This window comes from Taeniopygia guttata, chromosome 5, assembly GCF_048771995.1.
Source record: "Taeniopygia guttata chromosome 5, bTaeGut7.mat, whole genome shotgun sequence".
Taxonomy (NCBI): domain Eukaryota; kingdom Metazoa; phylum Chordata; class Aves; order Passeriformes; family Estrildidae; genus Taeniopygia; species Taeniopygia guttata.
This window is the reverse complement of record NC_133030.1, coordinates 49,888,946-49,910,858: the sequence shown is the minus strand read 5'-3', so window position 1 is coordinate 49,910,858 and position 21,913 is coordinate 49,888,946. Positions and strand designations below refer to the sequence as shown.

Genomic DNA, 21,913 nt, shown 5'->3' with positions numbered 1-21,913 from the left:
TTATAAAATGATGAACATCAGCAAGTCTAAACATGCCAGTTAAATAATGAAAAGGATCTGTGAAAAAAAAAAAAGTATTTCATTTTTGCAATAAAGTACTTTTCTTGTAGTAATTTTTTTCCACTAAAACAAAGAAATACTGGTTTTCACTGTGGAATGAAAATATATTGGCAGTCTACTTACATATGAGCTTCAATTTTGTTAGCTACTTTTCCCATGATTTTACAACTAACTAGGCGGGACTGAAGTGTTTGAGAAAGCTGTGCTTTGGAAACAAGAGGATTCAGGATCTACATGGGAATAAAAAGAAGAAATATAAGTGGAAAAATTGTGAGTATCAAATAAAGTATTTTATCTTCTTTAAAAAAATCTACAAAAACATATCCCAAATGTCATTAACCTTTTCACTGATCTAATTAGTACTAACAATAATGGTGCCTATGCACATCAATAGTCAATTTTTTTTAAATGACATCTTTAAAATTACATTGTAATTAAATTTTGGAGGTGACTAGAATAAATTATCTGTGTTTCTTCCAAGCTTATTTTTTACCCTATATAAGCTGAATTTTTTAACAGTTCTGGATTTTACTCTTATTTCAATGAGAATTTTTATACTACACAATCATATATTTAAATCTCCATATTGTTTTAAATTATAAACACAGTCAATCTGTCTGTTGCAAAGCTTTTAAACTTAACAAAATATAAACATTTAAAAGTGAATAAATTATCTGACTAAAGGAGACTGGCATTATAACTTCATGACAGATTTTCTTCCTTTATCTAGAGATACACAGTGAAAAATTAAGAGTGTTTGCACTGCATTAGAGTTTTGGTACACCGAGAACTACTGAAATACACTAAGGAATGGATCTCCAGCATTTGGTTCCATTTAGCAGATATTGGAATTTTAGTCCAATAGTAAACAAAATGTAGTTTCTTCAGGAGACACAGAGTGAGATACTACCCTGCAAACCAAAACAGGATGCAGGAAAACATGTTACTGAGAATGCAAAGTGCAGTGCAAATGTTACAGTGGAGTGTAAATAAGTGTTGATTTTATTTGCCGAAGAACACTACTTTTTTTAAGGTGACCTTCCTGTCTCACCTTTTTGCCCATTCATCTATTGCAGTGTGTTCCACAAGCATTATCATTTTCACAGGTATGGAACTGCCACAAATCTGACTGAAGTGAATAAAACTTTCAGGGAAATACAATCTTACAATATTAATTTTTTCTTTTGTTAGCATGAGAGATTAGTGTTACCTCATGTCTGACAGTTTCTTTTGGTAAAGCTTCTATTACAGCAAGAAGAGTTTCTAACCATGCATTGCTGACACCTGTTTAAAAGATACGAGTTATATGTGATGTCTTCTATTGTACATACAAAAACTAAACCAGAACATATACCAGTTTTACAAAATTTCCTCTAACTTTTTACACACATTCTCAAGGACCTATGAATCTGAAAGCCATTATATTAATATTCAAGGCTTCAGAGTACAAAGTAGGATAGGGAAGAGGCAAAGTCTGCCCCCATTTCTTTTCCCTTTCCAATTCCTACATAAAATTAATAACTACTCTTTATTGCTTTATAAAGCTAATTTCCCTCATTTAGAAGCATATTCTTTTCTTACGCCCACTGAAACTTTCTAGTTGCACAACAGGCCTTTTCTTTCCTTTGTATTCTAAAATTAATGTCAAAGAAACTAAGAAAAAATAATCAACATAGAAGAAATGTCAACCATCCACTCTCCATTTTCTCAGCTGCAAAATGTTGGTACTTCAGGAAAAGCTCGGACTCAGAAACAACTTTGGGATTTAATCCTTCAGACAAAGTGAGAGGGCTTTCTTTGCCTAAATCAGAATTACATTTAAATATCAGTATGAATATCAGTGGTCATCATGCCGAACTCTTTTGATTCATGCAAGTCTAGATACAAAGTCACAGTGATTGCACTCACTGTTGACACAGTATCGTAGGGTCACTAAGGAAACAAAACATGTAGATATCATCAGTCATCAAGCAGCTGTAGAGCCCTGACCTGCATCTCTGTGTTCCAGGTTCTGGAGAATGATGTGTAGGAAGGAGTGGGAGTAGGTATGAATGGACACCGACTCCTCTTGCAGAACAGTCAGAAAAGAAACAGCAGCTGTTAACTGCATTTCCACTCCTGCAACATGCAGAACCTCCTGTATAATTACAAATTATAACAATTAAGAGAGTGAGTCAGAAATGTACTGAAAGAACAACCAAATTTTTACATTCACTTTTAGAATTAATATGCAACAACCTGGGTAAACTACAAAATTTACTGTAAATTATTTTATCTTAACAGGAATTTATTGTAGACATTAAACTTTTTTATGATATGTCATGAATCTTCTAAGAAAAAAAAAAGTTACTTGTAATATCTTTTGTGACTTTAAGTTTCATTAATGCAATGCATGGATTTTTCTACTTTACAAAACGAGAGGTAGAAACAGCCAACAATTGCATTTCTGCTGTTCATGCACATGAATTAAAAATAAGTATTTCATTCATTCATTCAGTAAGAGATACTAAAATAGCAGAAGGCAATTTAAATTTCATCCCTTGACTAACATGGAATGCAAATGGAAAGTACATATATACAGTCTTAAGAATAAAGCAAGACACACTAGAATATTTATCTAGCTAACTAAACATTTGTGTTTCTGAGCTCTGACACACAAGAATGTGATTAATTAGGCTGTCTTTAAAATCATCCACTCAAAAGTTAAACAAAGTTAATATGTTGAAGTGAAATTAAATATTACTATTTTTTAAATTTAAAACCAGGCAATTTAAATTTTAAATTTCAGATTTATGCACAGACTTTGCAGGATGCAATCTTTGACACAGCATTCATTGCAAGTATTAGTAATTGTAAATATCAATCAACTAAGTGAACATTCTATTTGCTTACTTTCCTAAGTGCATCTATTTCCTGAGAAAATAAAAAGTTAATTATTCTACTACTAAAGCATTACTCTCATTTTACAAATTACTGCAAATTCAGTAGGAGTCTAAAGCCCATACTTCCTACTTAGCACTTTATATATGTGGTTTTGTTTCTTTTTTAAACTGCCTGATACGAACAGCGTTTTCTCAGATCACTCACCCAAAATCAAAAGTAAGCTGGACTTTTAACTGAAAACAAAAATAAGCCTGGATCAGATTTTTGTTTTTTTAATATTCATTTTGCACCTAAGTGAATAGTTGCTTATGGATTGGACTCTTCACTGTGCTACAAACTGGCTGCATAGCCGGGTCCTGAGAGTTGGTGAATGGAATTAAATCCAGCTGGCAGCCAGTCACAAGTGGGGATCCCCGGGCTCAGCTCTGGGGCCAGTCCTGTTTAATGTCTTAATTAATATCAAGGCCAATGGTCTGAGGTTCAACAAAAGCAAGCACTGGGTCACACAAACCCCTGCAGTGCTGCAGGCTGGGGACAGAGTGGCTGGAGCATGGCTTTCCTCACTGAAAGGGCAGTCAGGCAGTGGAACTGGCTGCCAGGGATGTGGTGAAAGCACCATTCCTGGGAGTGTTCAAAAGGCACGTGGATATGGAACTCAGGGACATAGTGAAAATGGTGCTGCTGGGTAAACAACTGGACATGATAACCTTAAGGTTTTTCCAAATTTAACAACTCTATGGCTCTAAGCACTGCATATCAGAGGACTTTTGCTGAGAAAACAGTTTGTAGAGAACAATCTGAGAAATTACTATTTGACTTGGTAAAAAACAAGTTTTCATTCTACAAATGTGAAACCATTTGTATACACAAATGTACAATTATTAGCTTATCTCATTTCAAGAACATTAACTTATCTCTCAAGATAAGTTTCTTTTGGCAAAGCTTTTATTACCTGTCTCAGTTTACAACCATGTTTCTTTCTAAAAGAATTCTCTTTGTCCTTGCTCCCGCAAATGAAAATGGAAATAGTATTGTGCTGTTTTCCAACAAAATATTTGCATTCAACACCCATGAAAACTGCCTTCTTCTTATTTCCACAGACTCTGTCCTTGTTCCACCAGTGCTCTTACAGCCACAGCCAAGAAAGAATAAGAACACCTGCCAATTTTGTATTTTGAATATTTTTTGGGATCAGAATACCTATCCATACTTTTCTGGGATTCTGGCTTAACACTTGCTAAAAAAAAAACATCACCAAGAGAACCAAGAGAACAATCCACACACTGTAGATGCTAACACAGCAGTGCAGACCAGAAAATCATGGAGCAGTGCCAGTTAACAGTTGGACTTGATGAACTTAAAGGTGTTTTCCAATCTAAATCATTATGTGATTCTATGAATTCAGTTTTCTGTACATATTTACCTTGTATGCCATACAAGTAGAGTTACTTACCAAAAAACAAAGTTTCCAAATAGTCTCCTCCACTGATCCACATAACTCTGGATAGTCATGTGTAAGAACACATTCTCTGGATGTGCCTCCTCATGGACCTCGGAAGATATTGAAATATAAATTTCTAGACTGCTTACACACCTGCCTGCACTGATGTTTACACTCAGTTCAGTTCCACATTTGGAAATGTATGGGTCTCCTCTTTACATTTTCATACAACCTAAGCTGAGTAACTTAAATTTACTTAATATAAATTTATTTATTTAGAAAATAATATATTTTTCTATACATGGATACTCCACAAATTTTCACTCCAGACTAAAAAAGCTCTCCCTGTCTATCTTATTCAGACAGCATATTTAATGGAATTTAAGGGCATTAATATGTTATTAACTGTTCTAACGTCTATAAGTTAAATTCAGGCCCCAAAACTTAAAATTTAGAAAGCCTAGTTTTTTTCCATTAATTGGAAAAATGAAAAATAATTTCTAGTTTAAATGCACATTTTTTTCTGCAACAACAGAGTTCTCTTGAAAGAATGCTGCAAGCAGAGATAGTCAAATAATTTTAGTATTGCATTGGTATGATAAAAATTTTAGACTAAAAGACTAAAAGACACAGAAATAATGGAGACTACAGAAGCTGAAGGATATAATGAGAATAGACCTTAAAATTAATGTTCGGTATAAGGAAGGATAAAAATCATCCCACCTTTTCCTTAACTATAAAATCAGCTAGAGAAAAAGCTTTCAAGAGGAGGTTGATATATTAGGAAAATAAGTAACTCTGAAAATGAATTTGGAACAAATCAGACAACACTGAATAAAGCTTGATGTATACACAACAATAAGAATAAGCATAGTTTGCTGCAATCACAGCATTTGGAAAAATGTCTTTTTAGTCATTCAGATAGACACCTGCAATCTCCCTCCATCACTTTTGGTTGCAGAACTCAAAGATGGAAAGCAGGAAAAATACTATTAACATCATTTGAAAAGAGCCATTTTGTGCACAAAGAGAAATGCTTGTAAGAATGTCTAAGCTTTCCCTAAATTTGCATTTCAATGACTTCCAAGGTTCATGAGGAGGTGCATGCAGAAATCCAGAGTGAGCTTCTCTATGCAGAACACATACAAGGATGCAACTTCATTTTAACAGCAGAATTTTAAAAGAAAACTTCCTAATCTCTTTCCTACATTAACATCTAAATTATATACTGTATGTTTGCTTAAATAGCATAACCAAAACACTGACACTTAATTCAATAATTACTTACATATGTATGTCACCCTTATTGATGTATTGATTTTACTTATCTCAAATACTTATATTAAACATATAGCATCGTTGACACAATTTTAATTTAATTATATTTCATAGAATGATAAGCAATTTGCATACAACCATTTCCATATTTCTAGAAGTAATCAGATTTATCAATTTTTCACAAATGAAATACACATTTGCAATGTAATCAGACTGGATGTTCCTTGCATTTATTTCTTTCTTCATCTGCTTTCATCTGCTTTACCCTCAGTTCTAATAAAAACATTAATTTTGCTTTGGGTATGCTAAATAAGTACACTGGTTTCCTTATGCAATTATATGGTAACAATACTTTCAAAGAAACAGCCCTCTGAAACTACTACACAATTCATTTTTCATGTGCCAATTTGATTTCGCAAATGATTACTCCCAAGCTAAGGAAGCAGAACCAAGGGCAGTAATTTAAATCCGTTTATTTCCCTGCAATGGCAGATTACATTTGCAAGACTCTTATCACAGTTGAGTTCCATTATGCCTTTACAGAATATAGAAGTTTCCATTTAATGGTCAGGATGATTCCTTCAATAAAAACAAGGTTAAAAAAAAAAATAAGTCAAGTTAATGATGTCAAATACTGTGTTGTAGTTAAAAGTGCCATGCACATGGTTACAACTTCACTTCTATTATACATAAATAATATTAGATAACAGAACACCATTGAAGAACTGACTTTATAAGAGCATTGCCACAGAAAGGAACTTAATTCATATACATTCCACAAAGTTTCAGTTTATAAAGCTTAAACTTTAAGGGAACTCTTGGATTTAGACTGACCTCATTAGATTTTACTTTTTTACCTCTGTCTGGAGCCCATTAACTTAGGTTTCATTTAATTTATCATCTAGGAAGGCATCCAGTTTAGGTTTCAATGATACTGTAAGATGACAACCACACTACTTTTCTCAGTAATTTGCTCAAAGATTGGTTGCATTTATTATTAAAGCTGTCTTCTTAATTTCAAATATTTCTATCTTCAATTTCTGATATTTCTTTCTTCATATGTTGTTTTCAGTTGAATGTCTTTAATATTATACAGGAAGATACTTTTACAAAGTAACTAATACAGCCTGATCAAAGATCACACTGAGATCGAACTCCCACTGTAGAAATAATTTCCTATTTATGCAAATGATCATATTTCCAAGTATTTTCTTCATCCCTATACTAAAAAACCTTAAAACTAGAATCAAAATTGCATTCCCATACTAGACTTTTTATTGAAGACGGGCCAAGACCAGTACTTCTCTACAGCCTGAAAAATAAGAGTAGAAAATCCCCAGTGTTTATTATTTCTCCTTAATTTTAGGAAAAATTCTATTCTCAAAGTAGAAAACAGAGGCAAAAATGGATTCAGTATGATTAGTATAAAAAAACCAAAACCAACCTTTCTTGAAGCCAGTAGGTTGGTTTAGAAAGACTGCATTACATATGTCAGAATATTTGGTGCAAGTTGAAGGGTTACCAATTACTTTGCAACTTCAAGTCATTCTTCTCAAAGCACTTTTACACTCATAGATATTTAAGAAAAAATCCTGTTGGCCTGCATCTTATAGTGCAGAATGCAACCAGAAGCATTTCAATGTTTTCCAAACCATCTGTCAGTCTATACCTGTTTTTACTCCTGAGAAGAGCTATTTTTTGACCATTTCTTGACCATCTAAATAATCAGATAAAAGTTGGAACAGCTCATCTTAAGAAACAGAAGTCTCCTGAGATCAGACATTTCATAACATAGAGTTGAGAGGTCATGTCTGATACTCTCAGAAGGATTGAAGGCTGGAAGGGTCTTTCTGGAGGGCATTTTGTTCAATACCCCTGCTCAAGCAGGGCCAGTTACAGCTAAGACATGCCCAGGCTTGCTTTTGAATACCTACAAGGAGGTAGACAATAACTTCACTAAGCAACTTGTGCCACTGCTCACTCACCCTCACAGTGAAAAAGTGATCCCTGATGTTCAGAAGAAACCTCCTGTGTTTCTGTTTGTGCACATTGCAGCAACACTTGCAATTCTGTCACTGGGTACCCCTGCAAAGAGCCTATCTCTGTCTTTGCTTTGTCAGGTATTTGTATACATTGATAAGGTCCTCTCCAACCCTCTTCTTCTGCAGGGGTCCTAGGGGCCATAAGCATTATTAAGTTTTGCATTTGCATTTGTGATTTAGTTTGTTCTTATTTTGTCAAGGCTGCTCTTAAAACCACACCTTAAATGAATTTGTACCTTTCTTCTGGGCAAGGGTACATACCTGGGACAGAGTGGAAATACAGAGACAGGTATCTTGTCCACAATCACATAATCATAGAATAGTTTGGGTTGGAAGGGACCTTAAAAATTCAGCTAGTCCACCCCCATAGCAATGAGCAGGGACACCTTCCACTAGACCAGATTGTTGAGAGTCCCATCCAGTCTGACCTTGAACAGTTCCAGGGATGGGGCATCCATAACTTCTCTGGGCAATCTGTTCCACTGTTTTACCATCCTCATGTCAAAGAATTTCTTCCTTACATCTAGTCTGAATCTATCCTTCTTTAGTTTAACCCTATTGCCCCTTGTCATATCTCAAAAGTGGCCAGTAAGTTTGTCCTCATCTTTTTGTAAGCCCCCTTTTAAGAACTGAAAAGTCAAAACAAGGTGTACCCAGAGCTTTCCCTTCTCCAGATTAAACCCAAATATCCTTTATCAGAACATATCTCTATATAAAATTAGTCATCATGCATGTATCACAACTAGCAGTGACTTACTAAAAATATGGAGAGCAGAACATGAAATTACACAGACAGCTAAAAGCAAAGTACACTCTTATGGACAGCACCCTGAAGATCTTAATGTTTGGATGAAAGGAGACAGAACATCAGAATCAAACATTACGACTGAATAGACTGCAAAAATAATTCTCAGAAAAGCTGTCAAAATACTGGTAAATCTTTAGAACATTTAAGTAGTATTAATTCTGCTCTTTTTTCCCCCTGTTGTAACAATTTTTTAAAAACTGTAATACCTGTAATACTTTGTAAGTTCAGCAAATTAATACAGAAGACCTACTGGATATACACCTCCTAGAGACTGAGTTTGCAATAAAAGCGGGATTTTTTTTTCCTTTGTTAAAATAATTAAACTGGCAGAAAAAGATAGATACATTCAAACCTCAACACACAAAACTTACTCTGATTTTTGGTAAAACTCGACGAAGTGTTTCTGCAGGATTCTGTCGCATAAGGACTGGAAGATTTGCCACCACACTTGTTCCTTGTATATCCTGACCAGAACTTACAAAAACATAAACATACAATACATTACTCACTATGATGATTACAAGCTCATGGCTTTCATTAGAAAACAAAACAAAACCATGAAGAATAAACCTACACTACTCAGGTTTTTCATGCAAGAAAATAGGGGTTTTTTTTAATAATGTGTGGTAGAAGACTACATTTAAAAATAACAACCTATCAAGCCATTATATATCATTTCCTACATGGAATGATTTAATTTTTAGTGTAGCTTTGCACAAAAATGTAAAACTTTTGAAATTATCTTTTCAAGCCAGGTGATCAAGGCAGTGGTTTCATGGAATCTTTTGCCTTATGGCAATACAAGGGATAAACCATAGGAAGGAGGCAAATAGAAGATATACATGAAAATAACACACACTGTACAGCATTTTAACAGAAATCTACCATTATTTCCTTTTTGTAGGGAAAGCAGTCAGATGTATCGTCATATGCACACAAACATGATTTTAAAATTATGTAAAAAACTTGGTTAAATTACAGATCTTGTACCTTTCTCCTCATTCTGTCTCTCTCAATGGTATCCCACAATTGAAAAAGGAAACAAAAAAAAAAAAAAAAAAAAAAAAGCAGGATGGGAAGGAAATGGTAGGCAGCAATGAAAAAAAGTATGAGGTAAAAAAATTACTGAAGTGGATCAAATCCTAGAATAGAATCAGAAAGCAAGAGGGTCTGGATGCCAAAATTAAAACTAAACAGCAACACATCCTTTTCCTTTGGCAAGGCATGCATATCTTTGTGTGATCCAGCAGTAATGCAAAAAGCCAAGGCAACTTGGAGAAGCTATTTAATTGAAACTTTAATCATTTTGTATCAAGATGGAAGGAAACCCAACTGCTAAAAAATGCAAAGAAAATTATACCTTTATCCATCAAAATGTAAAGAAAAGGAAAGCATTTCCCTTTAAACCAGAAATTCTTAGTATCTGGCCTACTGCCAATTAAGAAAGTGAAGCAGGAGGCATTTCAACACCTACACAGTCTGTAATTTTCCAACTGCAGAAGATTTTTCTTCTATTTCTACCAAATGAGCTGCACCATAGATTTTCATTAAATACTGAAGACTCCAGAATTACAGTGAATTATTGCTAAATGCTCAGATGTACACATTTTTGTACTAATAAACAAATGAAAAATAAATGCTAAATCTTTTCTTCGGAGTCACAATAAGCTCAGTGTTTTGAAAGCACTATTCCTTTATTAACAGCGCTAACTATAGGAGAACACAACAGAGCCCGATACTTAGAAGCAATTTAGCTCAGCCTCTTTTGTGCTAGCAAAATTCACATATCATTTAAATATAAAACTTCAGTACTCATCTTCTGAGTTCATCCTACAGGAGATCCCAGTGACTTAGCAATGATGAGAATCCCCATACAGGGAGGGAAACTGGGGAAGGCCCCAACACTCCTGTCCAAATACTTCCTTCCTCGGCGACAGCAGCTGCTTGCTGCTGGCCAGAGCACCAGACCTGGTCGAACTGCAAGACCCATTGTAAAGCACTTTTCAAACACTTCTCAAGCACCAGCACAGCACTAAGCCTTCTCCTTCTAGCCCCTGCATTTTCTTTTATTTGTTTCTTTTACCATATAAAATGAAGTCCACATAATTATTGTGATGTCTTGAGACTGAAACAAATCCTCCTAGAAACCATTTACAAACACATGAAGGACAGAAATGTGCCTGTGAGTAGTCAGCCTGGATTTGTGAAGGGGAAATCAAACCTGACCAGCCAACTTGACAACAATGATGAATGGCTGAGAGGGTGAAAGTTGTTTAACTTATTTGAGCAAGGCTGTTGACATTGTCTCCCATCATATCCCCATAGATAAACTAATTAAGTACAGTTGGACAAATGGAAAGTGATGTGGACTGAAAACTGAGTGAACTATTGAACCTTTGGCTGTGATTAGTGGCAAGGAAGCCAGCCACAGGTGGTTTACCTCATGGTGTACCTTACTGGGGGCAATAAAGTTTTCATTAATGACCTGGGGGACAGAGTGCACCCTCAGTATGCAGATGACACAAAACCAGGAGGAGGTGTTGACCAGAAGACTCTGGTGACTCAACAAGCCGGAGAAACAAACCAACAGGGATCTTACAGAGTCCAGCAGCAGAAAATGCAAGTTCTATAGCTGTGGCAGAACAGCCCCATGCACCAGTAGAGGCTGGGGGCCAGCCAACTGGGAAACAGCTTGGCAGGAAAGGACCTGGAAGTCCCAGTGGCCACAAAACTGACCTGGAGGGAAAGGTAGCTGATGGCATCCTGGGCTGCACTCAAGAGCATCTCAAGGAACATGATCTTTCTTCTCTATTCAACACATAAATCTCACAGACAGGTGGCAGCGAGCTCATCACAATATTTGTGCAGAAGCTTCAACAAAAGGGATTTTTAATCTTGAGAAGAGAAACCTTGGGGGCTTTATTTGACATGTATAAACTCTGATGTGAGACAGTAAAGAAGACAGAGGCAGATTCTTCCCAGTGGTGCCCAGCGATAGGATGTAAAACAATGGGATCAGATTCAATACACAGGAAATTCTACTTAAATCTTAAAAAAGACCCACAAATTCTTCTCTGTCAGAGTATTCAAATATTGGAAAGAGTTGCTCACACAGGTGGTGCAGTCTCCATCCATACGATTCAAAATCCTGTGTTCAGGAAAAGACTGAATATATTGCTCTAATTGACACTACTTTGAGCAGGAAGATGATCTCCAGACATCCCTTCCCACAACTGTACTATGATTTTATTCAGGGTATGTGTTGCCAATTTTGCAAACTTTCATGAAGCTCAAGGAAGACAATAAGATTTCTTATACTAATTTTTAAAGCGTTTCTAAAAACAGATTCTACAAGGTAAGAACAAAGAAAATTTTAAAAGTCCCTGGATACTCAATTAGAAACATTTCTATCTCGAAATGGATAGAAGGACTACAACTCTTTCTGCAGCATGAAGAATGAACATTAGTCACTGAATGTACTACAAGACAATATTACCACAAAGGATTTTGAAAAAGAAAAGACAGATTTACATTTTTCTCTCCTTCATTCACACTAGCCTATAAAACACAAGGGCAGGAGCAGAACACAGTATTGTAAAGAAGACTGAGGTACAATGTTTACCCAAGCTCTAACTGAAGCTCTGTTTGTGTAAAGGCTTTTATTTCACATTGTGGCACCAGTTTGGCAAAAATTATTTGTTAAATAGCCATTGTTGAATGAACCACTCAAGTCTGTGCCCCATGTAAACAGAACGTCTGATGAGTGGCTGCAGGGAATTACAGTGTTAATACCCCTTAAGTGACATTATCTTCAGTGCAAGATTCTATAATGTTCTATGTTGGTCCAAATCTGAATTTGAAGACAGAAGTAAAAATATAGCAACTTCAATGAGTGAGGGATTAGAGCACCACAATTAAAAAAAAAAAAAAATTAAAGTATTCAGTAACTAACTGGGTATTAGGAAAATTAAATTCATAAACACTTGAACTTGAAAAAGGATGTCCACAGTTGTGGGAAAATTTGAACACTTTCATAACTCATCTGGAAAATGTCTTGGGCAATGTGATCTAACATCAAATGGCATCAGACTTGGAAGTTGGCTCTGCTTTAACCAGGGCATTGGACCAAATGACTTCCAAGGGTCCCCAGCCACCTAAACTATTCTGTGACTGGGATTCATAAATCCTAGAGTTAATTTCCTATTTGTATAAAAGCTCAGTATCTGACAGAATTTAGCCTTTTCAGAATTATTCCATTTCAATTCTTCCTCCAGGATTTCTGTTTTCCTGTACAATCTACAGTTGCCAAGGCAAACTAGAAATCCCGATAAATATTTCTGCCAATAACATAAAAGTATGTGGCTGATAAGACTTCCTTTGAGAATCATCTTTAGTTTTTTGTGAAAAATCTACATGGTCTACATATTAAATAAGAAGAAATTAATCTGATTTTAGTACATATCTGAACTTACACCACTACATACGAAACTTCTACTGTAATTAAACTAAGAACCGAAACCCAAGATTTAGCTGCATAGTAGTTCTGTATTCATAGCAAACTTATTTACCAGGATAGGCTTGGTCAACTGAAGTCTCTTATTTTTCTTTCCTTGCTGAATATATGTCAAAGAGATAAACGAGAATTTCTAACTCATACAGATACCTCTTTCTATTTCTGAGCCAAAACAAATACATTAAAATAACACAATAATTTCTTTCTTCCTAATATCATCAGATCTATGAGTTTATACATTAATTATTATGAGTAAACACTGAGCTTTTCTTCCTTGAATTTTAAGAAAAGCTTCAAGAATGTAAGTGCCTCAAAGGAACACATTTTTCCTCTCAAATTATACCTCAATATCAACATTACAATCTCCTAGAAGATAAATGTTTCTTCTTCCTTAGAGGGCTTATAACACATTGCATTTTTGTATGGTTTCTAAGTAGAATTCATTTTAAGTCTGAATGTGAAAAGTACAGCCAGTCTTTTTACTTCAAAATCAAGATAATGCCATTTCCCATCCCTAGGTGATATAGCAAAAATTAGCTACGAGCTGGTATTATCTCTCATTCTGCCACTCTTCATTCACTGATCCAGAACTTATAATTTTCACATTCAACAGATTTGTCACGTTCACAGCATGCATTATGTGCTATAAGAAGTCTTCTGAAAAAGTACAAGACCTGTAATTTTTCTAAACTGAAAGTAAAAAAAAAAAAAAATTACAGATGCTAACTGAATTCTAGAAGGTAAATGACTTCTGTTGACCTAAATTTCTCTTATAGTCTAATTTAGACACAGGATATCTTTTTATTTTCCAGTCTTATTTTTTCTATCAGTATACTTCATGCACACAGAGAGGAAAACTTTAAATGACCTAATAAGCATTAAAATTTACTTACAGTCTTCTTCAGTTTGTGGGTCTTACCTGTTTAGAGCATTATAAACAACAGATCCCAAAGCTTCCACTTTATTACTGTGTGTATTTCTATCATGCTTTCTCAGCCTTTCTGCCTATAGCATATTCCATCTTGAATCAATTCCATACTTTTTTTTCATGGCAACTCTAATCTAATAGTCCTAGAAGCTGATGAGAATTTCTAAAAAAAATAAATCTGTAGCTGTACATTTAAACCTCTCCTTTCTAAACTGACTCACAGGTCCAAAAAAATTGTTTATTTTTTCAAGATTTATTGACAGCTCTAACAGAAGCTGCCATTTCACCCTCAACCCTTACTATGAGTCTCTTCAATCATTTAAAAACAAATTATGCTATGCTAAATCCACTTTCAATTCCTCTGCATACTATTAAGAAAAGCACATTAAAGTTAGGAAAGCAACTGTTAACTGGTCTCTGCCTATATCTGCTTGGCTTCATAAAAAAGATCTTTCTGTATATGCAAGAGTTGAAGACCATGGTAAAAGCCTGAATAACCCCAACCTTTCAGAGTTGAAGTAGAACTTCTTACCAATCTTTCAAAAAATTCAAACTTTTTAGAATAGCCTTATAATCCCCGTAACAAAATCCTACTAACAGTAGAACACTGACAAATGGTAAACAAAACATACTTTGCATGTGAGTTAATCAGCCCTTTTCAAAATCACAGAGACTGGATCAAAAGAAAATGCAAATGTAAAAGAACCATATAGAGACACTAAAAAAAATTGCTGAGTACAGAATGAAAGTACAGGGTATTAGCACAGGGACTGAATGAAAAGCCACAAGAAAATAAAAATAAAAAAGGGTAAAGAGAGGGTTTGAAGCTTTTGATCACAGCATTTTCCACATATGCAAGAAAACCATAACTAGGGATCTTATTTTATATAGGTATCTATATACTGTAAGTAGATAGGCATCATATCTAATAATACAAGCTAAGCTTATGTTCTAAATTGAAAAATATAGGAGTCAAATTGTGAGCACTGAAAAATATATCTAAAATTTTAGAAACAATTTGAAGTTTTAGCTGCAGAAGCAGCTTTATTCCCAGACAAGGAAACCTAACTATGGGCTCAGAATGGCTTTCAACAGTTCATATTAAATTTCTATCAAATTACTGCTGTTATACTCAAAGGGCTTGATGACTCAAAAGAAAAAAATTAATTAGGAAGTGAACATGAAACAGTGAACTTACTCCATATAAGAGCTAGATTTTAGACAAGTTAGAAGTGGAAAGCTTTGCTGGTTCACATTCTGTTCATTATTCAAGGAGTATACATAGCTTCAATACTCATACTTTCAAGTAATTTGGATTCATATTTTCAAGTACACTCATATTTTCAAGTATACTGGACAGCTACTTCAGACTGATGCAGTTCCATGCATCAGCAATACAACCTCGAACAGGTGACTCTAGTGCTGCTCTCTCATATATCAAAAGCAACCATAGATCGAAGGCAGCTTTCTGAGGCAAATACACAAATAACTAAAAACTGCTTCAATTTCAAGCTCCTCCTGATTCATGTTCTGTCAACCAAAAAAGTGTTTTACTTGATTTATGTTCACTTTGTAAAGTAGGATAAAATTCAGCTACTCAATTAAATAGAAGAGTTAGACTCATGTCTCTCAAACAAACATAAGATTTGCTTCATGTTGGAGTGGACAATCAAACCAGGTAATAAAATTAACATAACAAATAAATTGAAGTGGTGACACAAATCTTTCAAATTTCCAGTTCTCTGACAGAATAATTTCATACAGATAGATAAAAACGAGCATTACATATACAGATAATTAATCCATATTTGCATTCTTTATAAAACCACGATCAGCACACCACCAGGATCCTCCTTGCCTACCTGTGCTGGTTTGGCCTGGGGTAAAGTTAATTTTCTCTCCAGTGGCTGGTACAGGGCTGTTTTGCATTTGTGCTGAAGACATGGTAGATAATAAAGAGATGTTTTTTTTTATTGCTGAGGAGGGCTTACACAGAGCCGAGGCCTTTTCTGCTGCACGTTAGTGAGGAGACATGGGAGACTGGGGGGAGACACAGCCAGGAGAGGTGATCCAAACTGAGTGAAGGGATATTCCAGACCACATGGCATCATGTTCAGTATATAAAGTGGAGTGGAAAAGGGGGGAGGGAGGACATTTAGAATGATGGTGTTTCACTTTCCAAGTCACCATTACACACAACAGGGTCATGCTGCCCTGGAGCTGGCTGAAAACCTGCCTGCCTGTGGGAAGCAGTGAATTTGCTTCGCTTTGCTTGTGTGTATGGCTTTTATCTCAGCTCACAAGCTTTCCAGCTTGTACCCTTCTGATTCTCCCCCAGTGAGTGACTGGCTGCGTGGGGCTTGGCAGCTGTCTGGGGTTAATCCAAGACACAACTCAATTATGTTTAGGAAACTGCAGTAGTCCTAGTAACATTCCTTATCTTCAAATCACTACAATCATCTTAAATAGCCTTTTGCTACACTATTTTTTCCTCACATAGTCATATTAGCTTATTTCTAGTGGTACAGTTATCCCAGAAAGAGTTTGACATTCTGCAATGGATAGAATAAACAAGAATATTTTCCAGTAATTCACCCACATTTGCTAAAATTAGTCCAGAATCATCTCTGAAGAAAAGAGTATCTCTTTCCTTTGAATGCAAATTGAAATAAAATATGTTCAGCTGCATAGATCCTTCACAGCATATAGTCAGCATTAACCACCAGAATTCCTGGCTTATCTATTTACTATGTTGGTATCAATATCATTATATGGAAGAAAAAGTAACACAGAAAATGAAAAATTATGTCAAAAAGCATCCACTGATACAATACTATTTGCATGCCATTCCCCTGCCCTCCTCCCTATGGTTTGTTACTGAAGAAGAACTTTTAACTGATCACTGAAAGGTTTGGGACAATAAATTTTTAGTCTAAGCTCATGGTGTAATATTAACACAACATATTATTTTCATGAACAATACTTTTATTAGCTATCTGAAGAGACATCTATGCAAACGGATATCAACTGGCAGAATCTACCATACACACAGCCCGCAGTGCTTAAGATATCTATGCTATTCTAGTGCATAAAGAACTCCAAAGTTCTATACAACTTCCACTGGACCAACATAGTCTTTACAGATGTCACATAAACCATCTCAGTTGGTATTCACTGTGCTGTCCCATGAAAATAATGAGCTTAAGGCAAACAGTCACAGCAATGAGGGCAAAGAAAATGAAATTAAGAAAGGGGAAGGAATAATATTTGGGGAAAAATACTCATATCCTTTACCAAAAAGCAGGTAAAGTGAGTCACGAACATCTCAAATGACCTATCAAGTACTAAACTCTAGTTAGACTCTTTTTCAGCTTATGGGTTTTACGGATGTGGGACATTATCCCAAATAGATCCAAAAGCTGCCATGTTCCAATTGTTCATTTAAAAAGACCAAAACCAACTTCTTCATTTAATAAGGAAGATGAGACACTGAAGAAGTTTTTACTTAAAGGCCCCAGAATTTGTAATAAATATGTAAAATACAAAGATCTGTGTATTAATTTTATTGATCTATCTACCCTCTATCACATCATGATCAAATAGGTGGGATAGTTTAAGCGATCAAAGCACAAGTGTATTTATCCACAATAAGAGTTGATTTTTACATACCAGTATGCATCCAATGATTTATTACAAACTCATGGTGCAAGTATTTTCTTGCAATACAACAAGCATGCAGGGTTTGAAAGATTTTACAAGTAACTCTTAAAATACACCTAAGCTTGTTTTACATGGTGATAAAAATAGAAAAAAATATACATACTCTTGGGTTAAAACCTGTAGTAATGAAGCAGTTAATTTTAAGTAGCTATCATTCTTTTCTCCATTGATTTAGTGACTATCAATTGCTGCAGTTGGAAAAATACAAAAACAAAATTTAATCTTGCCCTGAATCTAACTACCTATAGTCTAACTAACTTCTACTTCACAAAATGACAGAGAAATAGGTGTCCTAATCCTGAGCTTTGAAATGAAATTACATAAAAGAGATTAACTGTTTGTAACAGAAGAATCTTGGTGTGAGAAGCAATCAGGCAATGACTCATGTTTTGCTATTTAATATGGACATAAATCCTCCCCCTCAAAAAGCTCAGTTACAATTTCAGCAGGGAAAATGGCATCTTTTGTGTTTCTACATTTAAAAACGGGATCTTTATCTTCAAGCCTGCCCAACAATGTAAACAATATTATCATGCAAAAAAGTGTATTAAAGCAGATGCCTTTTACATTTCTCTTTTACATATGTCTATTCTGCCAGAAACAAAACAATCAACTCCTATTTACAACAAAAACACAATTAGCATGTTTAAAGCATTTTCCTTCTGCCCCTAGTTGAGCTTACTCAATATACTCTTGGTAACAGAAGTTACCAAGCAATTTCACTAAGGAGGAGGGAAAAAAAAGACGGTATATACACTTCAGAAAATCTGACCACAAGCTGGTCAGCTGTGCTTCTCATGCAGCACAGACAAAAAGTAAATCATCCCATTTTGTAGGCATAAACCACTGCAAGCAAAATGCAATGGTTTTATTGAGTGCAATATCACTTTTGCTGTGCACCTATGTTAATACAAATTGTGTTATCAAATTCTTTGATCCACCTTGAATCCAACTTTCCTAGTCTACTCCAACTGGTAAAGAGAAATGTTTTGGAATTAAACAAGCAGCTTTGAATAACCATTATTTAATAGTTGCATAAACTGGTGGCTCCAGTGCTTAATGTTGTTCTTTGTTGTTCAACAATAGCCATGGGGAAGCAGCAGGAGTGGGGAAAGGGAGAAGCTAATTGATATCTACATAAACTAATTTACTGGTTTTACTTTAAAAAATGTTGAATTTTTACAAGAGGCATAATTGACAATTTGGACACAAAACTACTCAGATAAACAAAAGTCCTCCAAGATTTTCTGTTTATACCTTTTCTCTTGGACTATCACATAAAACCCTGTGGAAATTTATTCAATTTTATTTAAAGTTGCATTGCTTTGCCATTAAAAAAAAATAATAACATTTATATCATTCTGATTTAAGACAGACTGGGGAAAGAAGAAAATTCTTTTCTTTTTTCCCCCCAACAATCAAATAGGAGATTTAACTGTAAAAACTTATGAGAAAAATGCCCTAGGAAAAAAATGCTGTATTGGTTTATTTGCAAAGTTAAAAGTATTTTCTTAAACTGGATGATTCTTGAAAAATTGATAAAGACAAGAAGAATGCATGAATTACTTTTTTCCTTATTAGAAAGAATGTAAGACTATGCTCTTTGAGACTGCAGCCTTTCTTCACCACTACACATTAAATTGACTTAGTAATGTGGGTCACCTTCATTTATAGAATCTTACAAACATTGTCAGTTTAAAAAAAATATTTGAAGTCTTACAACAAACCTCTGTTACTATACTCAGCTTGGATTCACATACACTTAAAATGCAATTCCATTCATGCCAGTTCATCTACCCCTGCTTACACACTGCCTAAATGTGACTTACAGTAAATTCAAGAACAAGTAGAAGAACATGAAAGTAGGCATTGGGTAGAAACACTGAGGCTAAATTCACACTGTAAGTAACACGTTTCTGTAAACAAAGCAATTGCAATTTTGGAATTATGCAATGACTAAGAAGGACTGTCTATGTGTAGCGTGTTAGGAAAGGTAATATAAGGAATAGATGGGCAAAGCATTTCCAACAACAGTCAATGAGTTCAGTAAAGCAGAGCAATTACCCTTGGTCCTGCTCTGAATTGATACGACTGACAAGGAATGACTCAGCTACACTGTACCTGAGAGTAGTACACATTCTCAGCACCCACAGTCACATAACATGGAATAAACAAAACTGCTGCTGGAACAACTGCTACCAAGATACAGGGACATATCCCAAGTCTGATATTTTTATTTCTTAACATTAACCCCTCATAGGGTAATGCTTTGCAATGAGAAACATGCAGAAACATTTATTTGAACGTAAAAGAAGCTAAATAGAATAATTTAAAGAATACCTGCATCATCAAGAGTCCGTTCAAATAATAACATGGATGCGAAACATCTGGTACCTTCTGCTTGTATAAAAATATCAGGCAGCAGCAAAGAAGCCTCAGGCAGATGTATCCAGGAAATCTAGCAAAAGTTTTCAAGTGGTTCTTTGACCCTTTTGTCATTCTGTTCAATTATCATTCTTAACCCAGAAAGACATTTTTCTTCCATATACAAGGATGGATAGGCCATAGGGAATTAGCATTCAAAGGCAAAGATTCCATCCTGTTAAAGTTTGGTTTTCAAAGCCTGCAAAGGATACTGTTACTATTCAGACTGCAAAGACACATCCACAACCTGCTCTAGGAAGGTAAAGATACACCGGGGGGAAGGAGAGGAGAATCAAGATGTAAGAATGCCAGTGACACATTAATTCTCAATGGGTGAATTTGAAAACTCTGTTAAGAACAACTCCCATCAATGTGCTTCTGTATTACTGGTGTTTTTTAAAAAATCTTTGCCTGAGGACATAACTGTCTTTGGCTAGAGATGCCAGTTCTGGCCTCAGTTTTTGAATATGAAGTGACCTTCTTCTTCAAGTACAGAGTCCTATAATTGTGTATAATTAAAACAGTTCTTTAGCTGTAATATGTCAATAGAAGCCCTTGCTATAGAAATTACTTAAATTTCCTTTTCTGTTTGTCCTCAAGAACTAAAGACAATTTCTCTTATGCAAAAAACTGCCCCTAAAAGATTAAATAAGATGCTCCTTCCAACACCGGAGAACTTTGCAATGAATAATGCAGACCCCTTTGAGTTGCTTAGTCTTAAGGTCTGTCTACATTTCCATTCTGTTTTCACAGTGAAAAAATTTCTAAATGAGTAAATGATCTGGTGTTGTTTCCTGTGACATAAAGCTTTGGGCTCCAAGGCTTGACAAAATCCAGGGTAACACAGTGTTGGCATTTGGAGTACCAGCTGGTGGAACAACGAAAAAAATATTAATATTACTAAAGTTAACTCTAAAAATAGATAAATGAACTATTATACAAGTTTACCCCAGAGAGCAGGATTAATTTTAAATCTCAACAAAGCTATTTCTTGTCTTGTTCCAAATTCTTCTGTCACAGCATATCTGTAAAGGCACAGATACAGGCCCAAGACTGCAGTCCTAGTTCCTGAAGTCCTAAAATTATAATCAGAATTTCACCTAGTAAAACAACTTAACATAAAGTTTACAGTGTAGCAATATGAACCAATATATAATGGAGTTCCATCGACCTTGCTTTGTGGAGATTTCGAAAAGATTTCAAACAGCCCTGAATGCAAAACTACAGGATGTATCAGCATATCAGCACTAAGAGTCACTCTTCTGAAGAGTCTCAAGAGTACTCAGATTTTTTGGGGCAGGTGCATGGTACTAAACGCCTTTTAGGGAAAGAGTAACTGAATCAGTAACTGCTGTTTCTTCTTTGTGCTAGCAACATATGGAGTCAGAGTGCAGGGCCACAGAAGCATCACATCATGACATGTGAAGGGCTTCCTGTGCCTACAACAAAGTAGTCCTCAAAACACCAGAAGGAATTTGCAAGAAAAACATGTTCAGTAAATAATGAATCAGTTGGATGTTCACATTTAGAGGACAGTGGTCATTATGTCTCGACAGACATCAGTGACAAGTGGTGTCCCTGACAGGTCCAGTACTGGGACCAATGTCATTCAGTATCTTCATTAATGGTACAGACAAAAGGATTGTGTGCTGCCTCAGCAAGTCTGCCACCACACCAAGCTGAGCATGGCTAGAACATCATGAGATTTAACAAGACCAAGTACAAGGTGCTACACCTGGGTCAGGGCAAACCCTGTTATCAATACAGGCCAGGGGATGAACAGAGCAGAGCAGCCCTGGTCGGAAAGATTTGGGGG

The 21,913-nt window shown here is 35.4% G+C and overlaps 1 protein-coding gene across 5 annotated transcripts in view; it reads right to left on the bottom strand.

Annotated features, from left to right (window-relative positions):
* PPP4R4 (protein phosphatase 4 regulatory subunit 4) overlaps window positions 1–21,913 on the bottom strand; it is a 59,147-nt gene that overhangs the window by 28,005 nt on the left and 9,229 nt on the right. For 3 of the 5 annotated variants that reach the window (XM_030274905.4, XM_030274903.4, XM_041716877.2), the window contains exons 3-6: window positions 8,884–8,986; window positions 2,050–2,197; window positions 1,271–1,344; window positions 184–290 (exon numbers count right to left, since the gene is read on the bottom strand). In XM_030274905.4, the coding sequence (XP_030130765.3) occupies window positions 184–290; window positions 1,271–1,344; window positions 2,050–2,197; window positions 8,884–8,986 (432 nt within the window). Of the gene's footprint in view, window positions 1–183; window positions 291–1,270; window positions 1,345–2,049; window positions 2,198–4,396; window positions 4,495–8,883; window positions 8,987–21,913 lie in introns of those variants that run through there. The other 2 variants (XM_030274906.4, XR_003960892.4) reach the window with 2 other exon arrangements.